The sequence below is a fragment of the Falco naumanni genome, chromosome 7 (assembly GCF_017639655.2).
Source record: "Falco naumanni isolate bFalNau1 chromosome 7, bFalNau1.pat, whole genome shotgun sequence".
Taxonomy (NCBI): Eukaryota; Metazoa; Chordata; class Aves; order Falconiformes; family Falconidae; genus Falco; species Falco naumanni.
The window spans coordinates 34,024,374-34,045,783 of NC_054060.1; the positions used below are offsets into that span (position 1 = coordinate 34,024,374).

A 21,410-nucleotide genomic window follows, 5' to 3' on the forward strand; every position below is an offset into this window, starting at 1 on the left:
TTGCTGTTAGATGACTTACGCATAACCCAGGCCAAAAGCTAGCTGTGTCCTTGATGGAAATGCACAGTATGGACAACAGTTTAATACAGAACAGGGTGTCATAGTCTTGCTGGGCTTAGTTTTGCTGTCACAAGTTTTTCTGATTTGGTGAGGATGTAGTTTCAACTTCTGTGTCTGTAATATGTCTTACAAGTGCTTCTATAACAGTCGCTCTGCTCCTCTGGGGAAAAAAGTTTGAAGAACTTCATGCACTTCCTTATGATAAACTGGTCTTAACTGTTACCAGTTTCTTTGTCACAGTCAAACTGGATTTCCACACTCGAATCTATTCTAAACAGAGGCTTGCTTTTCTAACACTGTAGGCTTCCCACAGCTATGGGCTGGACTTTTATTTGCATTGTAGCTGTAATAGCTGATAATCTTGAGTTACAATAATGTTTTCCAAGCGAAAACCAACCTGCTGTTATTGGGATGCTGGAAAAAGTTTAAGATGAGTCCTCTTAAAGAAGTTGCATTTTAATTATGAACTTGCCACATAATTTCACCAGTAAAGTTAATGCTTTTTAAAAGTGTGGATAAAGCCTAATAGATGAGAAAAGGGCTCTGTGCCTTTTCCCTGAGCTACTGATTAAGTTAGTTTGCTATGGTAATTCTTAACTATCTTGGTTCTACCTCCATGCTAGTGTTTTGTAGCACTTAAATATATGAGGAAGGGGAAACAATACAGGCTGGGTAGGCTGGAATTCTCTTTTAAAACTGGAACATGTTTTAGGCTTATGTGGTCTGTTTCCTTTTGATGGGAGATACTGCTTTAAATTATTCTGGCTTGGGTGGACTCCCTCTCCTAATTGCCTGGCATTTCCTACAGACTACTTGCTCTGCTTCTACATACTAGTTGATCATATCTATTGAACTCCTGAGTCTGGCTCCAACCTTGAGGCTGGGATGAGGAAACCTACTAGTCTGTCACCCTTAAGGATGTGTATGGGGACTGGCTCTGCGTATGCATAGTCCATGCAGCATTTACTGACTGGCTATGGCGCATATGGTCCCCTTGGGACTGCCACGAGGGTGGCTGCAGCTGGAGCACCCCCAGCCCTGCTGGGGGGTGGGTGTGCTCTCCTGGGAAGCCAGGCTATTCCTCCCCGGGGTGACAGACCCGCGAGGTTCCTGTGAGCACCCAGCACCCCAGCAAGCACCACTTACTGCAGGCTCTGAAGCACTATGGCAGATCTGCAGTCGGTGCTGTCTACGTTTTGTTGGGGTTTTGGGATTGTTTTTTGGTGTGGGTTTTTTTTTTTTTCACCTCAGCTTTTACAAAGAATGTAAAATGACACAAATCTTTACCAGGCCCAGCGGAGCTCACCCCGGTCGTGAGGGGAGCAGGAATGGGGCTGCCCGCCTTCTTTCAGCAGGTGCTGAGGGCAGCCAGACCGAGGAGAAAACCCGAAATGTTTATTTTTAAGGCCAGTATGTGCCCTGGAGGGGTACGCGAGGTGCCCCGCAGGCCGAGGCCGGGGCCGGGCGGGGGGCCGGGCCGGGCCCGCGCCGCCTCAGCGCTCGTTTCCCACAATGCCCCTGCCCGAAAACAAAGTCCCACGTGACCGGCGGCGCGGGGAGCCCATCATGGCGTCTCCCAGCGGCTGCCGGCCGCAGCCCGGCGGGCAGGGCGGCGGCGGGGCCGGGCCGGCGGCTCTGCGGGGCGCCGAGGAGGACGCTGAGGGGCTGTACGTGGCGGTGGAGCGGTGCCCGCTCTGCAACACCACGCGCCGCCGCCTCACCTGCGCCAAGTGCGTCCAGAGCGGCGACTTCGTCTTCTTCGACGGTCGCGACTCCGAGAGGTACAGGCGGCGCTGAGGGGACGGGGGCGGGGGACGCACTCACTCTCCCCCCTCAGCCCAGCCCCCCCGGGGGGGGAGGCCGGGCAGCCCCGCCTGGCGCGGTGGCCGTTGGGCTGCCCCTCCCCCGCTCCCCTCAGGGCTGGGGTCGGAGGAGGGGGGCGGGTCGTCCGCCTTGTCCCCCTTCCCCGCCGCCCTGGGGCGGGGGGCGGTAAACGGGGGGCGGGGGGGTGAGGGGACGCCCCTGCCGCTGCCGGGCCCACCGCGGGGCTGCCTGCTGGGGGGGGGGGCCGCCCCGCCCGGGCGGAGCATGGCCCACGGTGCCTTCCTTATAATAATAATGTAACTAGTACAGCCCCCCCGACTTTCCCTTCGGCGGGGCCCTCAGCAGGTGTGCCCGCGGCGGTGTGGCTGGCAGAAACTCCGACGGCTCAGGGCAAAGCGAGAGCGCTGCGGCAGGGTGTTGGAAACGGCTGTGTTTTCAGCAGCACGCGTTCAACCGGGAGCCTTCTAAATCATTACACAAAATCAGGAAGGTGTGCAAGAAAACAGCACCTGAGTTTTTTTATTTTGTTGCCTATACAAATAGTTGTAATCATCCCTCCCCCCCCCCTTTTTTTTTTTTTAGAATTACAAAAAATGCTCCGCTGGAGTTAATCATGTACCTTCCTGCTCAGTTTTGCAAAATGTTGGCTCTATGGGAGGGCAGCTGAATGTGTGTTACATCAATAAGCAAATATTCTCATTACATGATTCAGATGCAGATCGCCCCTCCGTAGCTGTCGTTCACAGCATGTCCATCCCAGATTCTTAAAAAGTCTGCCCAGCACCATCTCCAGAATAGCTCTGGTTTTTGGCTGACGCTGTGTTCTTGGTCCTTCATTTGTAGCTTCGTTAGCAGCTGTTGAGAGTGATTTCTCAAACTATTTTGGGAAGGTGGTAAGCAGCGTGCGGTGTGTTATGGTCCTCGCACCAAAGGCTCTTCACATCCTTCTGCCAAACGCAAGAACAGCCAAGGGGACAGTGGTGTCTGTCTTCCATTAACATCAGTGGGAGTAGGCATAGGGTGTCAGCCGACGTGAATCAGCTTGTGAAATCGAGACCTTAGTCAGCTGCTGGATGGGCTTGCTTTTTATTATTATTATTAACATGAAAAACTGTGTCATAGAACCACCAACTGTATTTAGTCTTTCTAAAATAGATGGAAAATTTGTGTGAGACTGCTTGGGGTTATCTGCAGCTTCCACAAAAAAAAATTGGATTTGGAGTTTGGAACATAAACCACTTTTTTTTTTTTTTTTTTTTTTCTTCCCTTGCCCCTTTTGTAGCCTTAAGATTTTGGCTAAACATCAGGCTTCATTATAGAAATTCAACCGTAGCCTTTGTTACAGTGGAACCTCTGTCATTCTGCATTAACTAAGGCTTAAGAAGTTTTTCTACCCATCAGAAAAATGAAGGCATGAAGAAGCAGCCTTAGCCAACCAAAGTGCCAGAGTCAACAGCTTGTTGGAAAAAAACGCAGCTCTTTATCTTACTTGTATCTTCTCACGTGAGACAAGATCAGCTTTTCTGTCAGACAGTTTTCACTGCATCCTCCTAAGATGCTTTAACTGTCCCATTCGTCTGTGGCTAGGAAATATGTATGTTTACACTGTGTTTCTTAACTGCAGGAAATAAGTCTCTCATTTTTTTCCTTTTCCCGCCCAACACCCCCCCCCCGCCTGGACCCATGGTTCCATCTGTAGGGATCACTGCTCTTCTGTTCTCATAGAGCCTCCATTCTCAGGGGTCTCCCTCTACGTTCAATTTCCCCAGGCTTTGTTTCTCCTGCTGCTCAAAACTTCCCCAAGCAGTAGTGTAATTCATTGAAAACAGCAACTTCATATTAATGAATTAAAGGAACGACGTAACATAGAGGAATAATGCAACACCCCAGTAACATAGACATGTTTGATGGCAGCAGGAACACTCAGTGTAGGGTCAAAGCCCGCTAAAGCTCGGGTTTCTTCTTGTTCTTCTGAGGATAATGGAATTCCTTGGTTTTAAAACTGTGCTTGACACATTTTGTCTGCATTCTATAATTCATGCGTGGAATGACTGATAGAAAAGTGAGGAAGAGCCTGTCACTTCAGAGGGCAGTTTTCTTAGTTTCCTCTTTGTAGGTAGCGAGCGGGTGCCTGTGAATTTCTTGCCACATGAGCACAGAGAGGGGGAGCGACTTTTTAAACGGCAGCCACACACCATGGCAAGGTCATGCAGGGACAGGTGCAGTTAACTGGCTGGCTTTCAGGTTGTGTTTACTGTCATCATTATTTATTTGTTTACATTATGCCTTCTAGTAGTAGATGGGTTAATTTTAGATCAGTGTTATGGCCGGTGCTGGAGGAGGCTGACAGGGTCACGACAAGGGCTTTTCTGTGTGATTCGGTTATAAGGGCCGTGTGAGAAATTCAGAATGTGGAAGTGTATGGGGTCACTTGGGCCTCTCATTTGTCTTTTTGAAGTATTACAGATGAGGGAAAAGGATTGTTCTCTCTCTTGTGAAAAGTAAAGAAAGCAAGCATTGCTCCCTGTATCCAATGGTGGTCTATTTTTAGAATTTTCTTGTGATTTGTCCTTATAAGAAGATAAATTGTTTTGTGTTCTAACAGTAAGAATTATGTCAGGTTTCTTTTCATTGGACTGTTTTGTGTGCTAATTTTTATAGAAGCTGCAGTAAGACTGAAGTTGTTCAGCTGTCTGGCAAAAATCACACCCTGTATCTGTGAGGGGGAGAGATGGAGGAGCTGTTAAGATTAATTATTAAAGTACAGCTACAATTAAGGATGAGTAGGCCGGAAGTCCTCCGGTAAAATAATCACTGACATTCTTCTTTTCATTAGTAATGCGTTGTATATTCGCAAACTAAGCCGGCATCTTGAGGTTGATTTCAGCTTGAAGACTCTTCTTCCTCCCGGGAGTTTGCTCCAGCCTGTCATATGCATAAATTCTCAGAGTGTATTTTACAGGCATGCTGCATTGCTTTGCTTTATGTGTCTGCAGGTGGCAAAAGCCAAAGACAATATAAATGTGACATCTAAGCCTGTCTGACTTGTTTTAAGCTGTGGGTTATCATTAGGAACAGTGACTTTTTGCAGCAACGGAGTTTTATTGTAGCAAATAGGTGCGGTAATGGAGGTACCTATTGCTGTCCTCTACTCCTTCGGTGTTAATCAGTCCCTATAGATTAGGAAGCCCTTCTTGTTTCTTCTCTCCAGTTGTGAACATGTGGAAATAAGCCAGGTAACTGTAGAACATCTCAGCTTAACGTGGTAAGACTGAAGAGAAACATTTAATGGATGATTCGAGATGTTGAGTTCTTTCCTTCTCTGTTTGCATTGTATGGGAGTTCCTATAATAGTTCATCCGAAGTCTTGTCTTTGCCAAATTGGAAGGCTGTAGATATATAGGGAAAAATTAGTTACATGATGCGACGCAATTAAAATTAGGGCTATATAAAGAAATGGAAATGTTTGCTTAGGAGAAACCTGCTAAAGAAGTTTGTAGGAGCTGTTTGACGTAGTTGCTGAAGTGCGTGGTGAGCTGTAATTTTTGCAGGCTTTCACAAATACTTCTTTCTTCCCTCCACAGTAAGAACTTAATTTAGTCGCATATTCTTGACAGATCATTCAACTTTTTGCTGATGTGATGGACGTGATTTGGGTAATTGTGTTTAGTCAGACTCCATGCCCATTAACCCAGCTCTGAAAACAAGAATTGCCAAACTACCCCAGCGTGTTCTCCCTGTGTGAGTGCCGAGCGGTGTTTCTGGGCCAAGTTATTTTTGGTTGCAGCCAAAGGTCGGGGTGCAGTAGGTGTGCATTGCTCTGTGGTAAACTGGAGTCTAGTACAGTGCATTTTTGTAATTTCCATGATGACTGGTGGGGTGAGGACACAGGAAGAACAAATGCGCTGGGTTGAGCAGCTGGGCTGCAGTTGCACCACATTCCTCCGGCTCACGCATAGCCTCTGGCTTTTATGCCAAGCACCTGCATTTGGTTTTGGTTTGTTTTGGAAGGAAAATAGGTATTTTTGCTTTACTACAGAGGCAGCAGCCAGTAGTTTTGTTGTTGTTTTAATGCTTATGTCATCTGGAAAGGTGATTACTCACTTTCTGAACCCAGAGTTAGTCACCGAGCTTTCAGATTTCAGTGCTTTGGTGAGAAAAATGAAGCATTTTAATGTTTCACCTGAAATCAAACCCACAGAGTTGAGCAGAGAGGGAGGCTCAAGATGCCATCCTGTCAAGGCTTACTATGTAATTCTTTCTAAATAAAGGACTTGGTGGGTTGTAGGTAAAATGTTTAGACCTCTGTTAGGATAAAATCATCAATTTTGCATGTTGCAGAGGGAGATAGAATGAATTGTTTTTCCGTGCCTGGGCTTAACCCAAGACACACTTTTGAGGCTTGGATGGGGATGCTGCTGTAACATCACAGGCACAAAGGGAAGCTGGGAAGCCATACGCTGGCAGAAGACAGAGTGCATTTGCTATTTTTTGTGTTGTCTAAATTTCTTGGCTGGCTCTCTTGCTGTTTGCTCTTACTGTTAGCTTTGTCGCTTCATGCTTCATTGTGATTTCTCAATATGCATCATTCGTGTTTTCTTTAAATGTATTTCTCAATACGTTGTGGAACATGGAGGGGAGCAGAACATAGCTGCTGCGTATTCAAAGGGTGAAAACACAGGGTGATGCATCCAAAATAGTCCCCTTCTGATCAGTTCTTTGTAATTGCCAAACCTCAGATATCTGGGGAAGCAGAACTCCAGCAGACAGTTGGGTCATGCGCTTGTGATGGCTACAGGTGCCTGGTAGGAAGAAGTAGAAGGCTGCAACTTATTGCTGTTACTAATACAAAAAAGATTTGGATGTCATGTAAAAGTCTTAAGAGAGTGCTGTCCTATTTGGACCCCTTAATGAATAAAGTGTGAGAGACTCTCGCATGTTAGAAGGGAGAAAATGCAGTGTAGTGTGTGAAAACCTGCATTTCCCACCACCAGAGTGGACTCAGCTAATTCCATCGCAGCTTGTGAAAATACGCAGTTCAGCCTCATGACAGTATCTGAGATAGTACTGTTAATTTCTCCAGCGACTAAAGGTTTTTATAGTACTATCTGTTTTATTAATACACAAAATATTGATGTTTTGAAACTATAAATTTTCTAGAAATAGCAAATAATTTGCTTACAAGTTGGGTAATACCACAAGCTGATGTTTCCTCATCGTAGAGGTTCTGTTGCAATTCCTGTGAGACACATGCTGTAGAATTCTGCAAGAGTTTTATACATTCAGCCATTACTTCCCAAGAATAAGGCAGATAGTTGAGGTTTAGACTCCCACAGGCTTAAGTCTTTTTATCTTTTCAGAAACTTACAATGCCATATTGTGCAAAATATCAATAAAAACATTTAATCTCTTCCAGGTTTTCAGACAAGAAAGAAAGGCTGATGCATCTTAAAACCAAACAGAGAGAATTCCAAAAACAGTAAGTTGTAGTTATTAAATGAAAATAAACTGTAAGAACTCTCAGAAAAAAACAAAACAGTCTCTTCAATGCACTGTTGCTGGAGACAGACGTAGTCCAGACAGTCATAAAACTTTCAATCGTGTTTTTTCCTCTAGTGTTTTGAAGGCCATGGAAGGGAAAGAGATAACTGATCAGCTGGTGAGTTGTTCAAAGTGTCCCATAGTTTTAAAAGTCTCTGAATTCCTAGATCTCATAGTTTAAAGTTAAAATTTACCTTGAGGTCATTGTGTTGCTGTCCCAAAAAGCCTGTTGTAAGCAAAATTGAAATTGGCTCTGCAAGCAGAGTGATCCAAACTGTCAATATTTTTAATTTCTTACTAGATATTTGATCAATAACGTATTATACTGATTGACTTTATACTAGGCATTTGGTTTGTTTGTGGCATTCTTCTGTGCACCAAACAGTATATGAAATATTTATTTGTTCACCTGATCCAATTAAGAACATCCTGCTACTTTTGCACTAAAGCTGCTGGCTTTGTTGTTAATCATTAGTCAGTGTGTTTGAAGTTGTTTGTGCCCTAGAGTTGCTGAATGTTCTTTTTCAGAGATGGAAAATAATGTCTTGCAAGATGAGGATTGAGCAGCTGAAACAGACCATTTGCAAAGAAAATGATGAAATGACAAGACGTGAGTAATGCCTGTGCTCTTGTGATGTGGAAAACTGTGCCTTAGAGTGAAAAATCAATTGATGTGAATTTGAGTGTTAGTTTTTAAGAATGGTGAATTTCCAAACTGTCACTTCTTAAATCAACTTGAAGGCAAATTAGTGAGTGGATTTTAGCCTTTTTATGCTTGAGTTTTAATTAGGAAACAGTAGATGTTCTTCAGCTGGATGGAAATCATTTTGCAACAGCTTTAAAAGTAAATGCTTAGCAGCCTATGGCTTCAGCTTGGTCCCTAGAGAGGGCCTTATTCAGTGTAGTGTTTCTGATCACTTCCTCTTGATAAAGAGGAGCAAACAGCTTTGCAGCTGTTGTGAAGTAACTGATGAATTTTAACCCACACCTGCCTAGAAATGCTAAAATCCTCCTTGAGCAGGGGTCACAGAAATGCAGCGTAGGCTGGTAAGTTACCACCATTCAGCAGCTTTGCTTTTGGAGCAGTGAATTGTTCTACACAAGAGATTTGTAGGGTCATTTTCAGAAAAGAATATGCAGCGCTTGTTACGACCTACGTGCAAAAAAATTATAGGAAGCCTATTCAGAAGCATATTGATGCAATCAAGAACATTTTTACGACTTGAAATTTGAGGGAGCCATACAGACAGTGGGAGCAACGGCATATACCTGAGAGTAGTTATAAAGGATTAGAACAAGCTTGTGGTGATAATGTCAAAAAGGCTGAGATGCAGTATGTTTTTCAGTTAATAAGGAGGATGGATAGTAACAATAAGAAAAAGATGAAGAAATAGGCAAGTCTGATAGTTTACAGGAAAGAGAGCAAATAGCAGTGCAAAGAAGTGTGAAGCATTCAGCACCTTCTTTGCTCTGTCTTCTCGAGAAGAAAATGTGATCAGCTGCTTAGCCAGATTAAATTTTACATCATGAGAGGACCGCAGGCTAAGGAAAGAAAACAACCAGCTAAATAATATTTTGATTATGTTAGCAAGGCCTCACAAGATTCACCTTGGGGAACTTGAGGAACAAGCTGAAGTAATCTGTGGAGCACTTGGGAACACAAGGGAGAGAGGATGTCCCAGGAAACAGTGAAAGCAGGATCTGTTTTCAAAGGGTGAGGGAAGGGACAACCTTGAACTGATGACATATGGTCACCTTATTATAAACCTCTGCCCACTTTACAGGTAGCTAGAAGATAAGGTAATTAAAAGTAGGCACCACTTTGTTAAGAACAGGCCACGTCAAATCAACTGGGGATCAAGCGGTCTAGTGGAGGATGGAGCAGAAGATGCTACATACCTTACCTTGGGGCACTACCCCGTGCCGCCTCGCAAGCGAGCAGATACATTTGCTCTGGGGGTATCACTGTAAGGTTGACACAAAAGGCTGGAAAGGCTGCGTTCGAAGAGTGGCGATACTTGTCAAACTGAGGAGGTGAGACAGGTGGAGCTCAGCAGGAGCCGGTTCCTGGCCCAGTTTTGTCCAATATTCGCCATAATAGCCTGCATGGTGAAATAGAAGGTGGAACAGAGGAAGCCAAGGAGGAGGATGATATGAGTTCTGCAGAGAACAGGATCACATTCAAAATAATGCAGATAAATTGGCAATATCATGAAAAGGACAAAGTCAAGTGCATATTGTTTAGGAAAGAGAAACATATAAATCCGAAGTGGGGGACAGTGGTGAGATTTGATGGGAAAAGGACCTGGGGAATTGCAAATTAAATATAAATGAGCAATCTAATGCTGCTCCAGAAAAGTTCAGACCTCGTTCTGGGTCATACTAATATAAGGATTGTATTTAAGGTGGAAGCAGTTACCCTGCTGTGCTGGCATTGCCTCAGTGGAAGTCTGGTGTCCAATTTGAGCAAGTTAAGAAAGATACAAATCAACTGGAGAAAGTCTGGGAGAGAATATTGGGAATAAAACACAAGGAATTGTCTAAGAAAATTGATGTTTGGTTTGGTTTAGAGAAGAGGAAGGTGAGGAAAAGCAAGCTTTTCAGTAGGTAGAAGATTATTATGGAGGTAATAACTACTTTCTTTCTTTAGCCTGTACAGCAAGAAGAATAGGAAGCCAGTGTGACTTTGAGGAACTTAGTCATCTTTTCTCCAAATACAGCTCTGAAAGTGGCAAAATGTTAGGACCAACTGGGGAGTGGAGTTCCTCCACTTTTCTACTATTCTGTTAAGTGTATTACCTGCAGCTTCTGCAACTTCTCTGATTCACAGTGAACTAGATTAGATTTAACCCATGAACTGACCAAACTGTTGACCTGTTGTTAGCTCAGTTACCCCAGAACTGCTCTTGAGACCCAAAATTAACTCTTGCTATGAGTGGCCAGTAGATCAGGAACCCAGCTTGGTTCACTCGTGGACCACATTAGGAAATGCAAATTGGTTGGTTTTCTTCTCTTAGATATGGTTTAGTTTTCTGAAATAAGAATGATTTCTTGGAACATTGGGTTCCTGCTTTTGGAGTTGACTCTCCTCGATACCTCAATAATTGGTACTTCTTAAAATAAGGTTTTAAAATGTTTGCATTCTGTCTGTGGAGAACAGTTCAAGGAGAGAGTCTTGCAAATATCTGGCGTAGCGCTCTGTTGGGCAGAGATTGGTGTGCCCGTGCTTGCATGTACCAGGCAGCGTAGGTGTGTGGGACATAGTGATGTCCACAAATACTTCTGGGGACAATTTCTAATCACCTCATAAACCGGGTCATAAAGCAGAGGTGCTATGCCAAAAAAAGGACAGTTGTTTCTGCACCGGGACTGCTACTGAGGAAACGTGTGTGCAGTGTTCTCCCCTGCTTCTCAAATACTTGCTGTTGAACCTGCAGAGAAGGGAGTTCACTCTCTGAAAAAGCAGCCTTTAAGTACAATATGAGTATGAAAATTGAACAGACGGACATTTTTTTCCTCCTCTGTCTCTTACTCGTTATGCAAAGGGAGAGATTGGGAATATGAATGCAAGCATTAATTGATTTTCTGTTGAGGTTACAGGAATGTTTAAAGGAAACTGAATTACTAGCCAACACAGGGATTCTCAGTATCGCTCAAAGAAAAGTCCATTTTCCTATGATTCCTCTAATAGGGCATCACTTACTTGATAAACTTGAGAATTATTAGTTCTTATCTGCACAGAGAAGCTATTCTCACCTTCTTTAATTTGAGACTTTGCATTTCCCGCGTATCAGATCTTCCTTCCGATCAAACACGTCATGGATCACCACAGGTCAGACGACTAGAAATAATTCCTGACCTTCAGAGAAAGCACTCTCCGTGTCTGCGGGGACAGGCATGCTCTGAGGGGTACCAGCAGGCCTGGTCTCCCCACTCCGCTGGAACAGGGACCATTCCAAGGTCTGTGTGGTTCCAACCCTGCGGCTGTGAACCGGGACTAGCAGGAGGGTATCATGTGCTGGCTGAGCGTGGCTGGGCACAGACCTGCAGACGGGAAACGGCCTTTGGTCCCATTCTTTGGATGTAGTCTTTAATTTTTGTGCTCCCCTGTTGGGAAGGCTGACGGTCTGAATGTGTTGCTTGAAGTAGGTACAGCTACTTAGAGGTTTTCTTGATTTTAGTAGCATGTAATGTGGCTTTTTTAAGTAGCAGATGCCATGAAGCATTCTTATTGTAGCTCTGGTCTCATCTGTGCCTTGCAATCAAAATAGATCAGTAAAATGATGTCAGGGCTTAGCCCTTCCCTTCTGTGGAAGGGACAGTTATCCCACTTCTTAATTATGGGAAAGCGATGCCTTGCTGTAGGAAAACCTGACCAACACTGTTTCTTTTCAGCTGTAAACCCAGAAAATGAGTGACTAAGATAGCTCTCGTTCAAACTAGGGTACATTAATACATGTGTTTGGAGAGTGTGTCTAAGAAATATTTTCCTGTGCTTTTGAAAGACAGAGGTGGCTAACTGTCTCTAGCACCATATGTTTGTGGAAGCATTACTGCATTACTGTGGTCAGTTATTTTATAGGAGAATGAGCAGATGCTCTTGGAGGATATTTTTCTAAGCCTCTGTGTGCCTGCTGTGTGGAGTGAATTCCGGTGGTTGCAGTGCTCCAGTACACAAGCACATGTTTCATTTTGTTACTGGAAAGGGAGATAGTGTTCCCTTGTGGTAACGAGAAGTCTGCGCTGGTGGGATCCAAGCGCTTTAAGAGCACATGGACGAGAGCAAAGCCCAAACAGCATACACTAATAGCAGCAGTGGTGCCAGAAATGGTGAATAAAGATGCTATCTGCGCTTGATTTTGGCTGCAAGCAACGTATGTCTTTTTGGCCAGCACCATGCAAACATGTACAGTCAAGCTATTTCTGTCATGATGATTACCTCAGAAGTTTAATTAAACTGTGAAATCTTGGCTTTTCTGCTCCAAATCCAAAAATAGCTGGGTAAAAGGCAGGGAAAGAATAATCCCAATTTCAGTCTCTTTGGAGATCTTCAGAAAAGATCAAAAAGTTGTACCGCTGAGCGGCTGGAAGTTGTTAATAGTTTAGCAGTGTTTTCCATTTTAAGCTGCTATAGATCTTTTTTTCTATAAATATTAATAATACTTTTCAAAAACTTACTACAAGTGCCTCACAGCTCCTTTTCTGAGGCTAATATCTGCTGCTGTTTTCACAGACACGGAGGGGCTTCTGAGAATTAAAGAGGAGAACCAGAAGCATTATCGCAGGGCCCAGCGACATCAGGAGAAGAAAGAGAAGATCCAGAGGCATAACCGCAAGCTGGGAGACTTGGTAGAGAAAAAAACCTATGACTTGAAAACCCAGTACGAGCATCTGGCAAATCTTCGTCGGACGCATATCCTGGAGCTAACATCAGTCATATTTCCCATTGAAGAAGTAAAGACAAGCATGAGGTACGGAAGGCTTATCCTTTTGGACTCGTTTTGCTCTGCTTTAGACACCCAGAAGTGAGTCATGTAAGTCTAAGCTAGACACTCTGGCTCCCTGAGCGTCTGTGGGGAGAAGGAGGTGTTTCCCAAAGGCAAAGCATCTGACCCAGAGATAGAGGTCCAGAATAGAAGAATCTGGAGGTGCTAGCATCTCCCCACTGAGAGATCTGAGGTATGTGTCCAATGTTAAACTTCCTTAAAACAGATAATTAAAAATCCTAGAACAAAGGAAAGCAGTTTGGGGAATGAGGAGTTTTGCAGGGGTGTATCTACAGGCGTTCTGCTCTCTGCGAAATCTGGCTGAGTGCCTGCTAAGTGCATCTCTGAGTATTTTTTTTTAAGCTCCTTTAAAAACACTGTGTTCCTCTTTGGGTGCTACAGAGATCCTGCAGATGTGTCTTCTGAGAGTGACAATGCTATGACCTCTAGCACTGTGAGCAAGCTCGCGGAAGCCAGGAGAACCACATACCTGTCTGGGAGATGGGTGTGTGATGATCATAACGGGGACACCAGCATCAGTATCACAGGGCCTTGGATAACCCTTCCTAATAATGGAGACTACTCAGCGTATTACAACTGGATGGAAGAGAAGAAGACTACCCAAGGACCAGGTAAGGAGGAAGGTCTGATTAGGCATCTGGGATACTCCCGAAGCCATAGAACTTGCAGCCGTGGATGCCAACAGAAGGCAGTGAGGAGCAGTAGCTCGGTCTGTTTGTCCTTACCCAGACAAACCTGAATCAGAAATAAACACCGGGATAGGGATCAGTCCACTCAAATCTTCTTTTGCAGGAAATGCTCACTGGGACACAGCGCAATGTAATGGAGAGATAAAGTTAATTATTCACAGTTTTGACATGGTTCACATGTTGTCATTTTAACAGGAATTCCAAGAATTACTATTTTCTACCAACTTCTGACAGATTTCACTGTAAATGATTGCTGGATTCAGGCTGTTCTCAGTACTTACAAATGACATTTTCCAGAGTAGACTTCAGTAACGCATTAACACACCCACTGAGGCTTTATTTAAAACGAGACTTTCATGGTGTTTTTATTTCTTTTAGATATGGAACATAATAACCCTGCTTATACCATCAGTGCTGCATTGTGCTATGCAACTCAGCTTGTTAATACTCTGTCTCTCATACTCGATGTAAATCTTCCCAAGAAGCTCTGCAACAGGCAAGTAAACGCAAGCCTCGGAGGAGGTGAATCGGTGGCCAGTTTTGACTGGTCTTAGTTCAGTTTGGTTTTGGGAACGAAGTCATTACTTGGAACGGCTTTTATGGAACGGTTGATGGCTCATGGATTTTTGTCCTGTTCAATTTTGGGTGGAGGGCTAGCAGGATTTTAGACCACAGTTAATAGTCCCGCCCTCATTTTTTAGCTCCTGAGTGTGTAGACGAGCCATCATAGTTGACAATAAGAGCTTTCTAATTGACGTATTCAGCATCCTCAAATTAGAAATGAAATATGACAGTCCGTGAATAGCACTTTTTCATTTTATGAGACCCTACTGCACATTACAAAATCCCAGCCCAGTTCAGCAGCTCTTAGTCATCTTGAATAGCTCCACTACATTAAGTGCTGTAGAACAAGGCCTTATAACGTGGCATGACAGCAATATAATTCTCCTAGGGATAAAACACCAATGGGGAACGTACCTGGCTGCCAGATGTCTGGGAGTGTATTGCAGAAACCCCATTTGTGATGAAAAGCACTGTCAGATTTTTCACGTCTATGTGGAACAGATGGGATGTGTACAGGAGACATACTGAGGGAGCTGTAGAGCTGGTCAGGCTTCCAGGGGGCTCAAATATGCTGCTGATACGCTTTTTAAGTGTTTAAAATAGTGATTGCTGAAGTAAGGGCACAAAAGCTGTTTTTTAATACTATTATGTGGGTGCTCGGTCTTCACAGAAGGAAAAGCTTGGGAACAGGCAATGATGCAAGATTTAAAGGAGAGCTGAAGTAGCTTGGCTACGGCAGATCTTCGAGTTTCATACAGTTTACATCACCTGTCTTGTTGACTAGGGCAAGCAGTGCTGGCTGGTGAAATGCTAACAGTCTTGCTAGGTGAAAAATCAATCTCCTGAGCACTCTAAAACTGGCTGTATAGTTTAAACAAGCACTTGCCGTGAGGGTGTTCACTCCGGGATTTGTTAGGAAGCCTGGGCACAGAATGCTGATGTCTCCAGTAGGTGTATTTTCACAGCATTTTGCTCTCTCTTTCTGTATGGTGTTTCTACAGCGAGTTCTGTGGAGAGAATCTCAGCAGGCACAGGTTCACACGGGCGGTGAAGAAGCTGAATGCTAACATCCTTCACCTTTGCTTCTCTCAGGTAGGGGGAATGCATGTTTGGATTCTTGGAATAGCTTTTAAAATACCAGCTGTGCCTGCAGGTTTCCTCCAGTAACTGATCATGTCTTTTTCTTACCTTCCCCATGGTAGCATGTAAATTTAGATCTGTTGCACCCACTGCATACGCTCAGGAACCTTATGTACCTGGTCAGCCCAGACACTGAGAACTTGGGCAGGTAAGAAAAGCAGTATCTCAACTCACCTGTGACTGAATCCCTTTGAAGTTATGCATTTGCCTTGTTACTTATGAGGGAAATTCTCTTCTGCTGTGCCTATAGATCAGGCCTCGTTACATCAGAAATCAGGGTAGTTACAAGGAGGAGGCAAGGGAGGACAGAAAAAGAAGGGGCCTGAGTAGGAAATTAGATTTCAAAGATGCGTGTCTGCTGTGCTTCTGCGTATGGCAGGCTCAGCTGGAGGCTTTGCTGGAGACTTGTTTCCCCTGTGCCCAGAAGCAGGAGCTCCTTCCCTCCAGGGGACAGCAGCACACATGCCAGGCAGTCTCCCTGCGTTCCAAATATGACCTACCCCCATCTTGCCAACATGTAAATACCTAAGAGCATCCAGCAATATAAACCCTAAAACAAATCCTAGGTAAACCTTTCCCAAAATACTTCCAGTCAATGAACAACCTAGACCAAAGTCGACACTTCAAATAGTATTAATTTATATGTAAATCAAGATTAAGCACAACTTCTCTGTTAACTTAGTACGTGATGAAAAGAACATCAGTTCCCATGGGCCCACGTGCACCAGGTTTAATAATCTTTTTTTTTTTTTTTTTACAACTGAAATATAAGAAAGCCAACAACATTGATTTCCTGTTGGGATAATCCAGTCACAAGTCACTTATGCCTAAGGTAGTCTGCAAATATTTGTTTAATCTTTATCCCCCCTTAAACACCGTAATGTTCTGAAATCTGCTTTTCCACTTTGTTCTCATGTACAGATCTAGTTTTATTAGAAAACCTGCAGTGCCACTAAGAGGGACCAAGTGTGTGCCTTTAACCATTTACCTGAAGTTCTCTGGGTATATCCCTGCTGATTCAGCCTAAAGATACGGGGAGCCAAATCTTTGTAACATAGCTCAGTTTGGAAAAAATTTTGTGCTTGCTGCTGCTTGCCTGAAAACGGGGAGAAGTGCAGGAAATACCCAGAGAATGAAGAACTGTGTCCTGGAAAGCAGCTGCTGTGAAAGGCCCAGGCGCCACAGTGGGTCTCACTTCTCTGTGCACGCATCAGTTGGGTCCACACAGCAGCATAGGAGGTCACAGGAAAGAGTCGGAGAAGATACCTACCAGGGAGGGGTGTGGTTTAGCCTGTGTAAAACTGTCTTAGCTTGCTAGAGATGAGATCGATAGATGGCTTGGTTTCCATGCCTTCCTGGGGAGGAAATAACGGGCTACTGAATGGCTTTACAGACGCTGTTGGAAGCAGAGAGTCTGAGCTAGGTTGAAATGAGGCACACGTGCTTAACACAGAGATTGATTACCCACAAGAATGAAGGTGGGGATTCTCTGTTTCCTTATGTCATCCTGTCAAGGCTGGGGGAGTTTCCAGAATGGATGCTTTCATCAGGCAGAAGTTCCTGGGCTCAGGACAGGGGGAAGGGGTGGAACATAATGGCCTTTGTTACGGAGGAGATCACTCGAGATGATCTAATGGTCCCTTCTGGCCTTAAACCTGATGATTCTCTTATGTTGCCTTGTTAAGCAAAATGCTTTGCCAGGAGACAGTGCTCCCATTCCTTTCCAGACTAGGGAAGAGGAGTGGCTACCTCTAATTTTTCAACTGTCTGCAAAGTCTGCAGCAACCAGCTCTCTTTATTTTTCTTTAGATATCTAAGCCTATAGATGCCCGATAGTCTCTTTTATAGGCTGCTGTTTTCACATACATATAATTTTTACCAGGCTTTAATTGTCTGGATTAAAATTTTCCATGCTAAATCACTACGTCAGGCTCCTTCTCCCGTCACTCTTACCCGTCTCACGTTCTTGCTCCGGTTCCACTGAGCAGCTTTGTGTTTTGGAATGAACTTTGGCCAGGGATGCTGCTTGCTGCGGGCAATCCACCTTGCAGCACCTCCCTGAAAACCTCGCAGGCTCTGACCATGGGTCACAAGCCTCTGAAACCGCCAGCTTTGGCTCGGTGGAGAAGTTCCAGGGTCTGGCTGCCTGTTCGCTAGCCCGAAGCGGCGGGATGGGGTGGGATGCAGTAGCTTCCCCCACCAGGCAGTGGCAGCAGGGAACTTGGAGTCACAGCGCAGGTGGGTTTGGCCAGGACCTCTGGACATCCAGCCCCTCGCCCCACTCAAAGCAGAACTCAACTAGAGCAGGTTACTCAGGACCAGTGGCCGCTATGGTTTTGAGTATCTCCAGCGGAGACTCTGCAGCCTCTCTGAGCAACCTGTTCCAGTGTTTGACCAGTTTGATCAGAATAAAAAAAAAAAAAAAAGATCTTGAGGTGTTGCTGAGGGTGAAGCGCTGCTGTGGGAAGTCTCCACCAGCAAGTTGTGCCAACGCAGCTCCGTAAGTTGTAAACTGCACCCTTCCCCTCGCTGACAGAGCTGCAGCTGTCTTGGCCTAGACAAGGGCTAGCGTTAAAAATAAAAGCCGTTCCACATCAAGCTGAGATTTCCAGCAGTGGAGCTGCGAGTTATTAGCAGTAGCTTTTTCTTTTGAGTGTACGTGTCTCACCGTCCACTGCCAAAGCAGAACGGCTCTTCCACCATTCCTGCTCCGTGGGTTGGAACCCAGTTATCGCTTCCTTGGCCAACTGTGTTCATTTCACTGTTGTCATAATACACAGTTATCTCTGTAGCCAGTGAGTTTCTCTCTGCCAACTGATAAACACAGAGGTGTTATTCTTTCTGTGCTGTACGCATGACAGAGCAGGGTGCTTTGGCATGCCTAGGCCTCACGTGAGCGAAGGGACGGTCCCTCTCCTGCGTGGTAGCAAAGGTGCTGATGGCTTTGGGTCCGTGTTTGCAGGTCTGGGCCATTTGAAATCAGTGCTGATCTTGAAGACTCCATGGAGTTTGTGGATCCCAGTGCCACCGGTGAAACAGATGAGAGTGGAGATGAGCACGTCAGCGATGAAGAGACAGACCTAGGGACAGACTGGGAGAATCTGCCGAGCCCCAGGTTCTGCGATATCCCCTCTCAGCAGGTGGAGATGCTGCAGAGTCAGAGCACACAGGTCTCTCAGCCCATTGCCAGCAGCAGCGCTGGTGGAATGATCTCGTCTGCTGCTGCCTCGGTGACTTCTTGGCTGAAGGCGTACACTGGACATCGCTAACAAGCACGGGAAAAGGATCGTAGGATTTGTGGAAGGAATCCCTCCCTGACAATGCTGTAGTAAAACCGTACCTATTCAGTTAAGTAGTGCCTGGAACAAAGAAAAGGTCAGACTTTCATTTTGTAAACCAGAAAAACCTTTTTATTTACCCAAGATGACTGTGATGGTACCATTTTGTAAATTAGCTAGCTACGTACTTCTGATGGATTCTGTGACGGCACTTTGTGTCTTGGTTCTGTCTGCGTTGTTGAGTATCGAAGAAAAAGGACCCAGCAGCAGCCTCCAGCTCTACTTTCTAAAGAAGAAACAGATTTTGGAGTATTTGGATCAGGATGAGTACAGAGAGAAGAAGGCTGCTCAGTGTGCGGTCTGGACAGTGGTGCAAATGCAGTTCACGTTTTCCTAACTCCTTACAGGGTTTTTGTTTGTGTGTGTTTTAAATCTGTCTTGCATAATGCAAAAATGCATATTTCTAAATTTTTTTTCATTCAGGACATGAAAATTATGCATTTTTAACATGTTTTCTAATCTCTGTTGCCATATTTTTAATACAAAGAATCAGCATGGACAAGAATTCACACAGCAAATTGCTCTTACTTTAGATTTGGTTGTGAATCTTTACCCAGTTTTGCCATAGAAAACTGGTTTGTTTCAATGCTGTTTCCACTGGTAGGTAGTCTACAAGTTTCATGTTGTGCTCTTTACTCTTAATATCATACACCAAAGAAACACTGGACGTTCTCTTAGCTAGACCCATGTTTGAAGCTGATACAGGATTGCGTTGTTGCAATAATATTCATCAGTTACGACACCATGTTGCCACTTCTTAATATTAGAAAAACCTCATTGCAAGCTAGTTTAATGAAGTCACAGGGTCTCCACACTACATGCATTTTTAAACCCTATTTTATGTTTATGGTGGGGTTTTCTTCTCTTGTTTACTGAATGCCAAGAAGTTGATTTCATTTCACTGCAGAAATGCTCACAGCGCAGCTGGCTCACTTGTAAAACTATGGGAGGTGCGATGCCAACAGATGTGTTCGTTAGCAAGTGCTCCTCCGCTTCCTCTGCCTTGCGGTATGTATTACTTAAAGATGGTTTGCTCAGTGAGGCTTCCAACATACGGTTTACATTTTATATAGCTTGACATTGTACTTCTCCATGGGGTAAACTGACATGAAAGCATCCTCCCGTCCCTCCGAGAGGGAAGGTTTCTGCCACTCTGCCCGGTAGCTTCCCTGTGGGGACGCAGCTCCTAACGGGGGCACAGCGAGGGTGCAGCCAGCGCTGCGCGAGCCACGTCCCCGCCATCAGGCCGTGTCCTCCTGCACGTCTGAAGCCCCGGCTCCGGGACTGGCTTGCCTAGCCATCTCGTGGAGCGTTCTGTGGTGGTTTTGTGCTGCTCCTCTCCTGGCCAGCCAGCGCTGCCTCCTCGCTCCACTGAGGAGGGGGTGGAAGAGCAGGTTTGGTTCCGATGCCTGCATACCCCAGCGAGCTCCACGCCAGGGGTACCAGCCCAGTATCGTGTCTCCCAGCCCCCCCCCCCCCTCTCATATGGCAGCTCTTTCTCTTTGGCCTTGGGAGCTGGCGTCTATTGTTGGTAGTTTGATTCAGTTTTTCTTTTTTTTTTTTTTTTTTTTAAACCAAAGACCCTTACCTCCACACTAGCACCATGGACGTGGTTAGATGAAGACACCCTCGATCCTACCATCCTTTTGGTCTAAATCCAAGAGTTGGGTTTGTCTTAAGAGAACAGCCAAGGCTCCCTTGACTACTGCAGCCTGAACGGGGCTGGTGCCCCACACAGAAATGAGCACTGCCGGGGCCGGGAGGGTTTGGTCGCTGCTCAGTTCACAGCACTTTACTCCTTGCAGCTATCGGACCCTTCGCAGTTCAGAGCAACCAGCACACACTCACCAGTACTGTATTTTGGGCTCTTAGCATCGCAACAGCCCCTTCTGCTTCCCCATTTATTTTGCACTGGACCCCGCCATAGAAATATCTTTTTTTTTGGGTTTGTTTTTGTTTTAATTTTGCGTTTCAGTCACTCTTTCATTGCTGCCTTTGTGCTACTTTGAATCCCTAAAGGTCAGGCTGTGATTCAGCTGTGTACACTGTCATTTACTTAGGGAAAGAAAACCCGACACAAGACCTTTTTTAAGCCATATACTTCATGTTTTCCAAATAATTTATTTGCAGTCGTCATATTCTGAAAGTGCGCAATGGCACCACCAGGGTGTTAAAATGCATTGGGCTAGGTCTTCTCACGAAACATTTTTGTAACAGAATACAGATTGTGAGTTTTGTTGTTTTGTTTTTTAAGTGTTTTGCACATGTGTAGCTAAGGAAGAATTGTGTGTCCAAACCTTGAGTGCAATCGCCAGGATTAGTTTTCCAGGTTGTTTTGGGGGCAGGGGAGGGAGGGCAGGAATTTCTGTAATTATAGGTATTTGAAGACAGCCAGCTGAGAGTTTACAAAACACTCTGCGTAACATGAATGCGGGAATTTGGGTCTGGGCCGTGACTTTTGTCCATGACCAGTGATCTGGGGTGGCCGGTTTGAGCTGCCAAGGAAGAGCCCGATTTTGAGCCCGGCCCTCTGCTGAAAATCGGGTGCCTTTGAAGGGTCTCAGATGGGACACCCAAGGGTTGCTTGTCACCTGCAAAAACTCGGGGCCTCTCTCTGCAACTTCCGAACTAGATGTAACTAAACACAAATGTTTTTGGTTTTTTTTCTAAATTTTATTGTATTATTGCAATAAATCTTTAACAGTAAGTTTTTTTAAAGTTGTATATTTGCAATTGTTACTTCTGTG

General features: G+C 44.9%; 1 protein-coding gene across 2 annotated transcripts; it reads left to right on the forward strand.

Moving 5' to 3' along the window:
* Window positions 1-1,622: 1,622 nt before the first annotated feature.
* Window positions 1,623-21,370, forward strand: ATG14 (autophagy related 14). Of its 2 annotated transcripts, XR_005828820.1 has the most exons (11): window positions 1,623-1,841; window positions 7,301-7,363; window positions 7,501-7,543; window positions 7,954-8,035; window positions 12,659-12,896; window positions 13,314-13,543; window positions 14,000-14,117; window positions 15,187-15,277; window positions 15,388-15,473; window positions 18,288-19,263; window positions 19,571-21,370. XR_005828820.1 is itself a non-coding variant. In XM_040600256.1 (10 exons), exons 1-10 carry the CDS (start codon window positions 1,627-1,629, stop codon window positions 18,592-18,594), a joined length of 1,473 nt encoding a protein of 490 aa, XP_040456190.1. In that variant the 5' UTR covers window positions 1,623-1,626; the 3' UTR covers window positions 18,595-21,370. The 2 variants fall into 2 exon arrangements, 1 of the variants encoding a protein (XP_040456190.1); XM_040600256.1 differs by having other exon boundaries at window positions 18,288-21,370.
* Window positions 21,371-21,410: the final 40 nt, after the last annotated feature.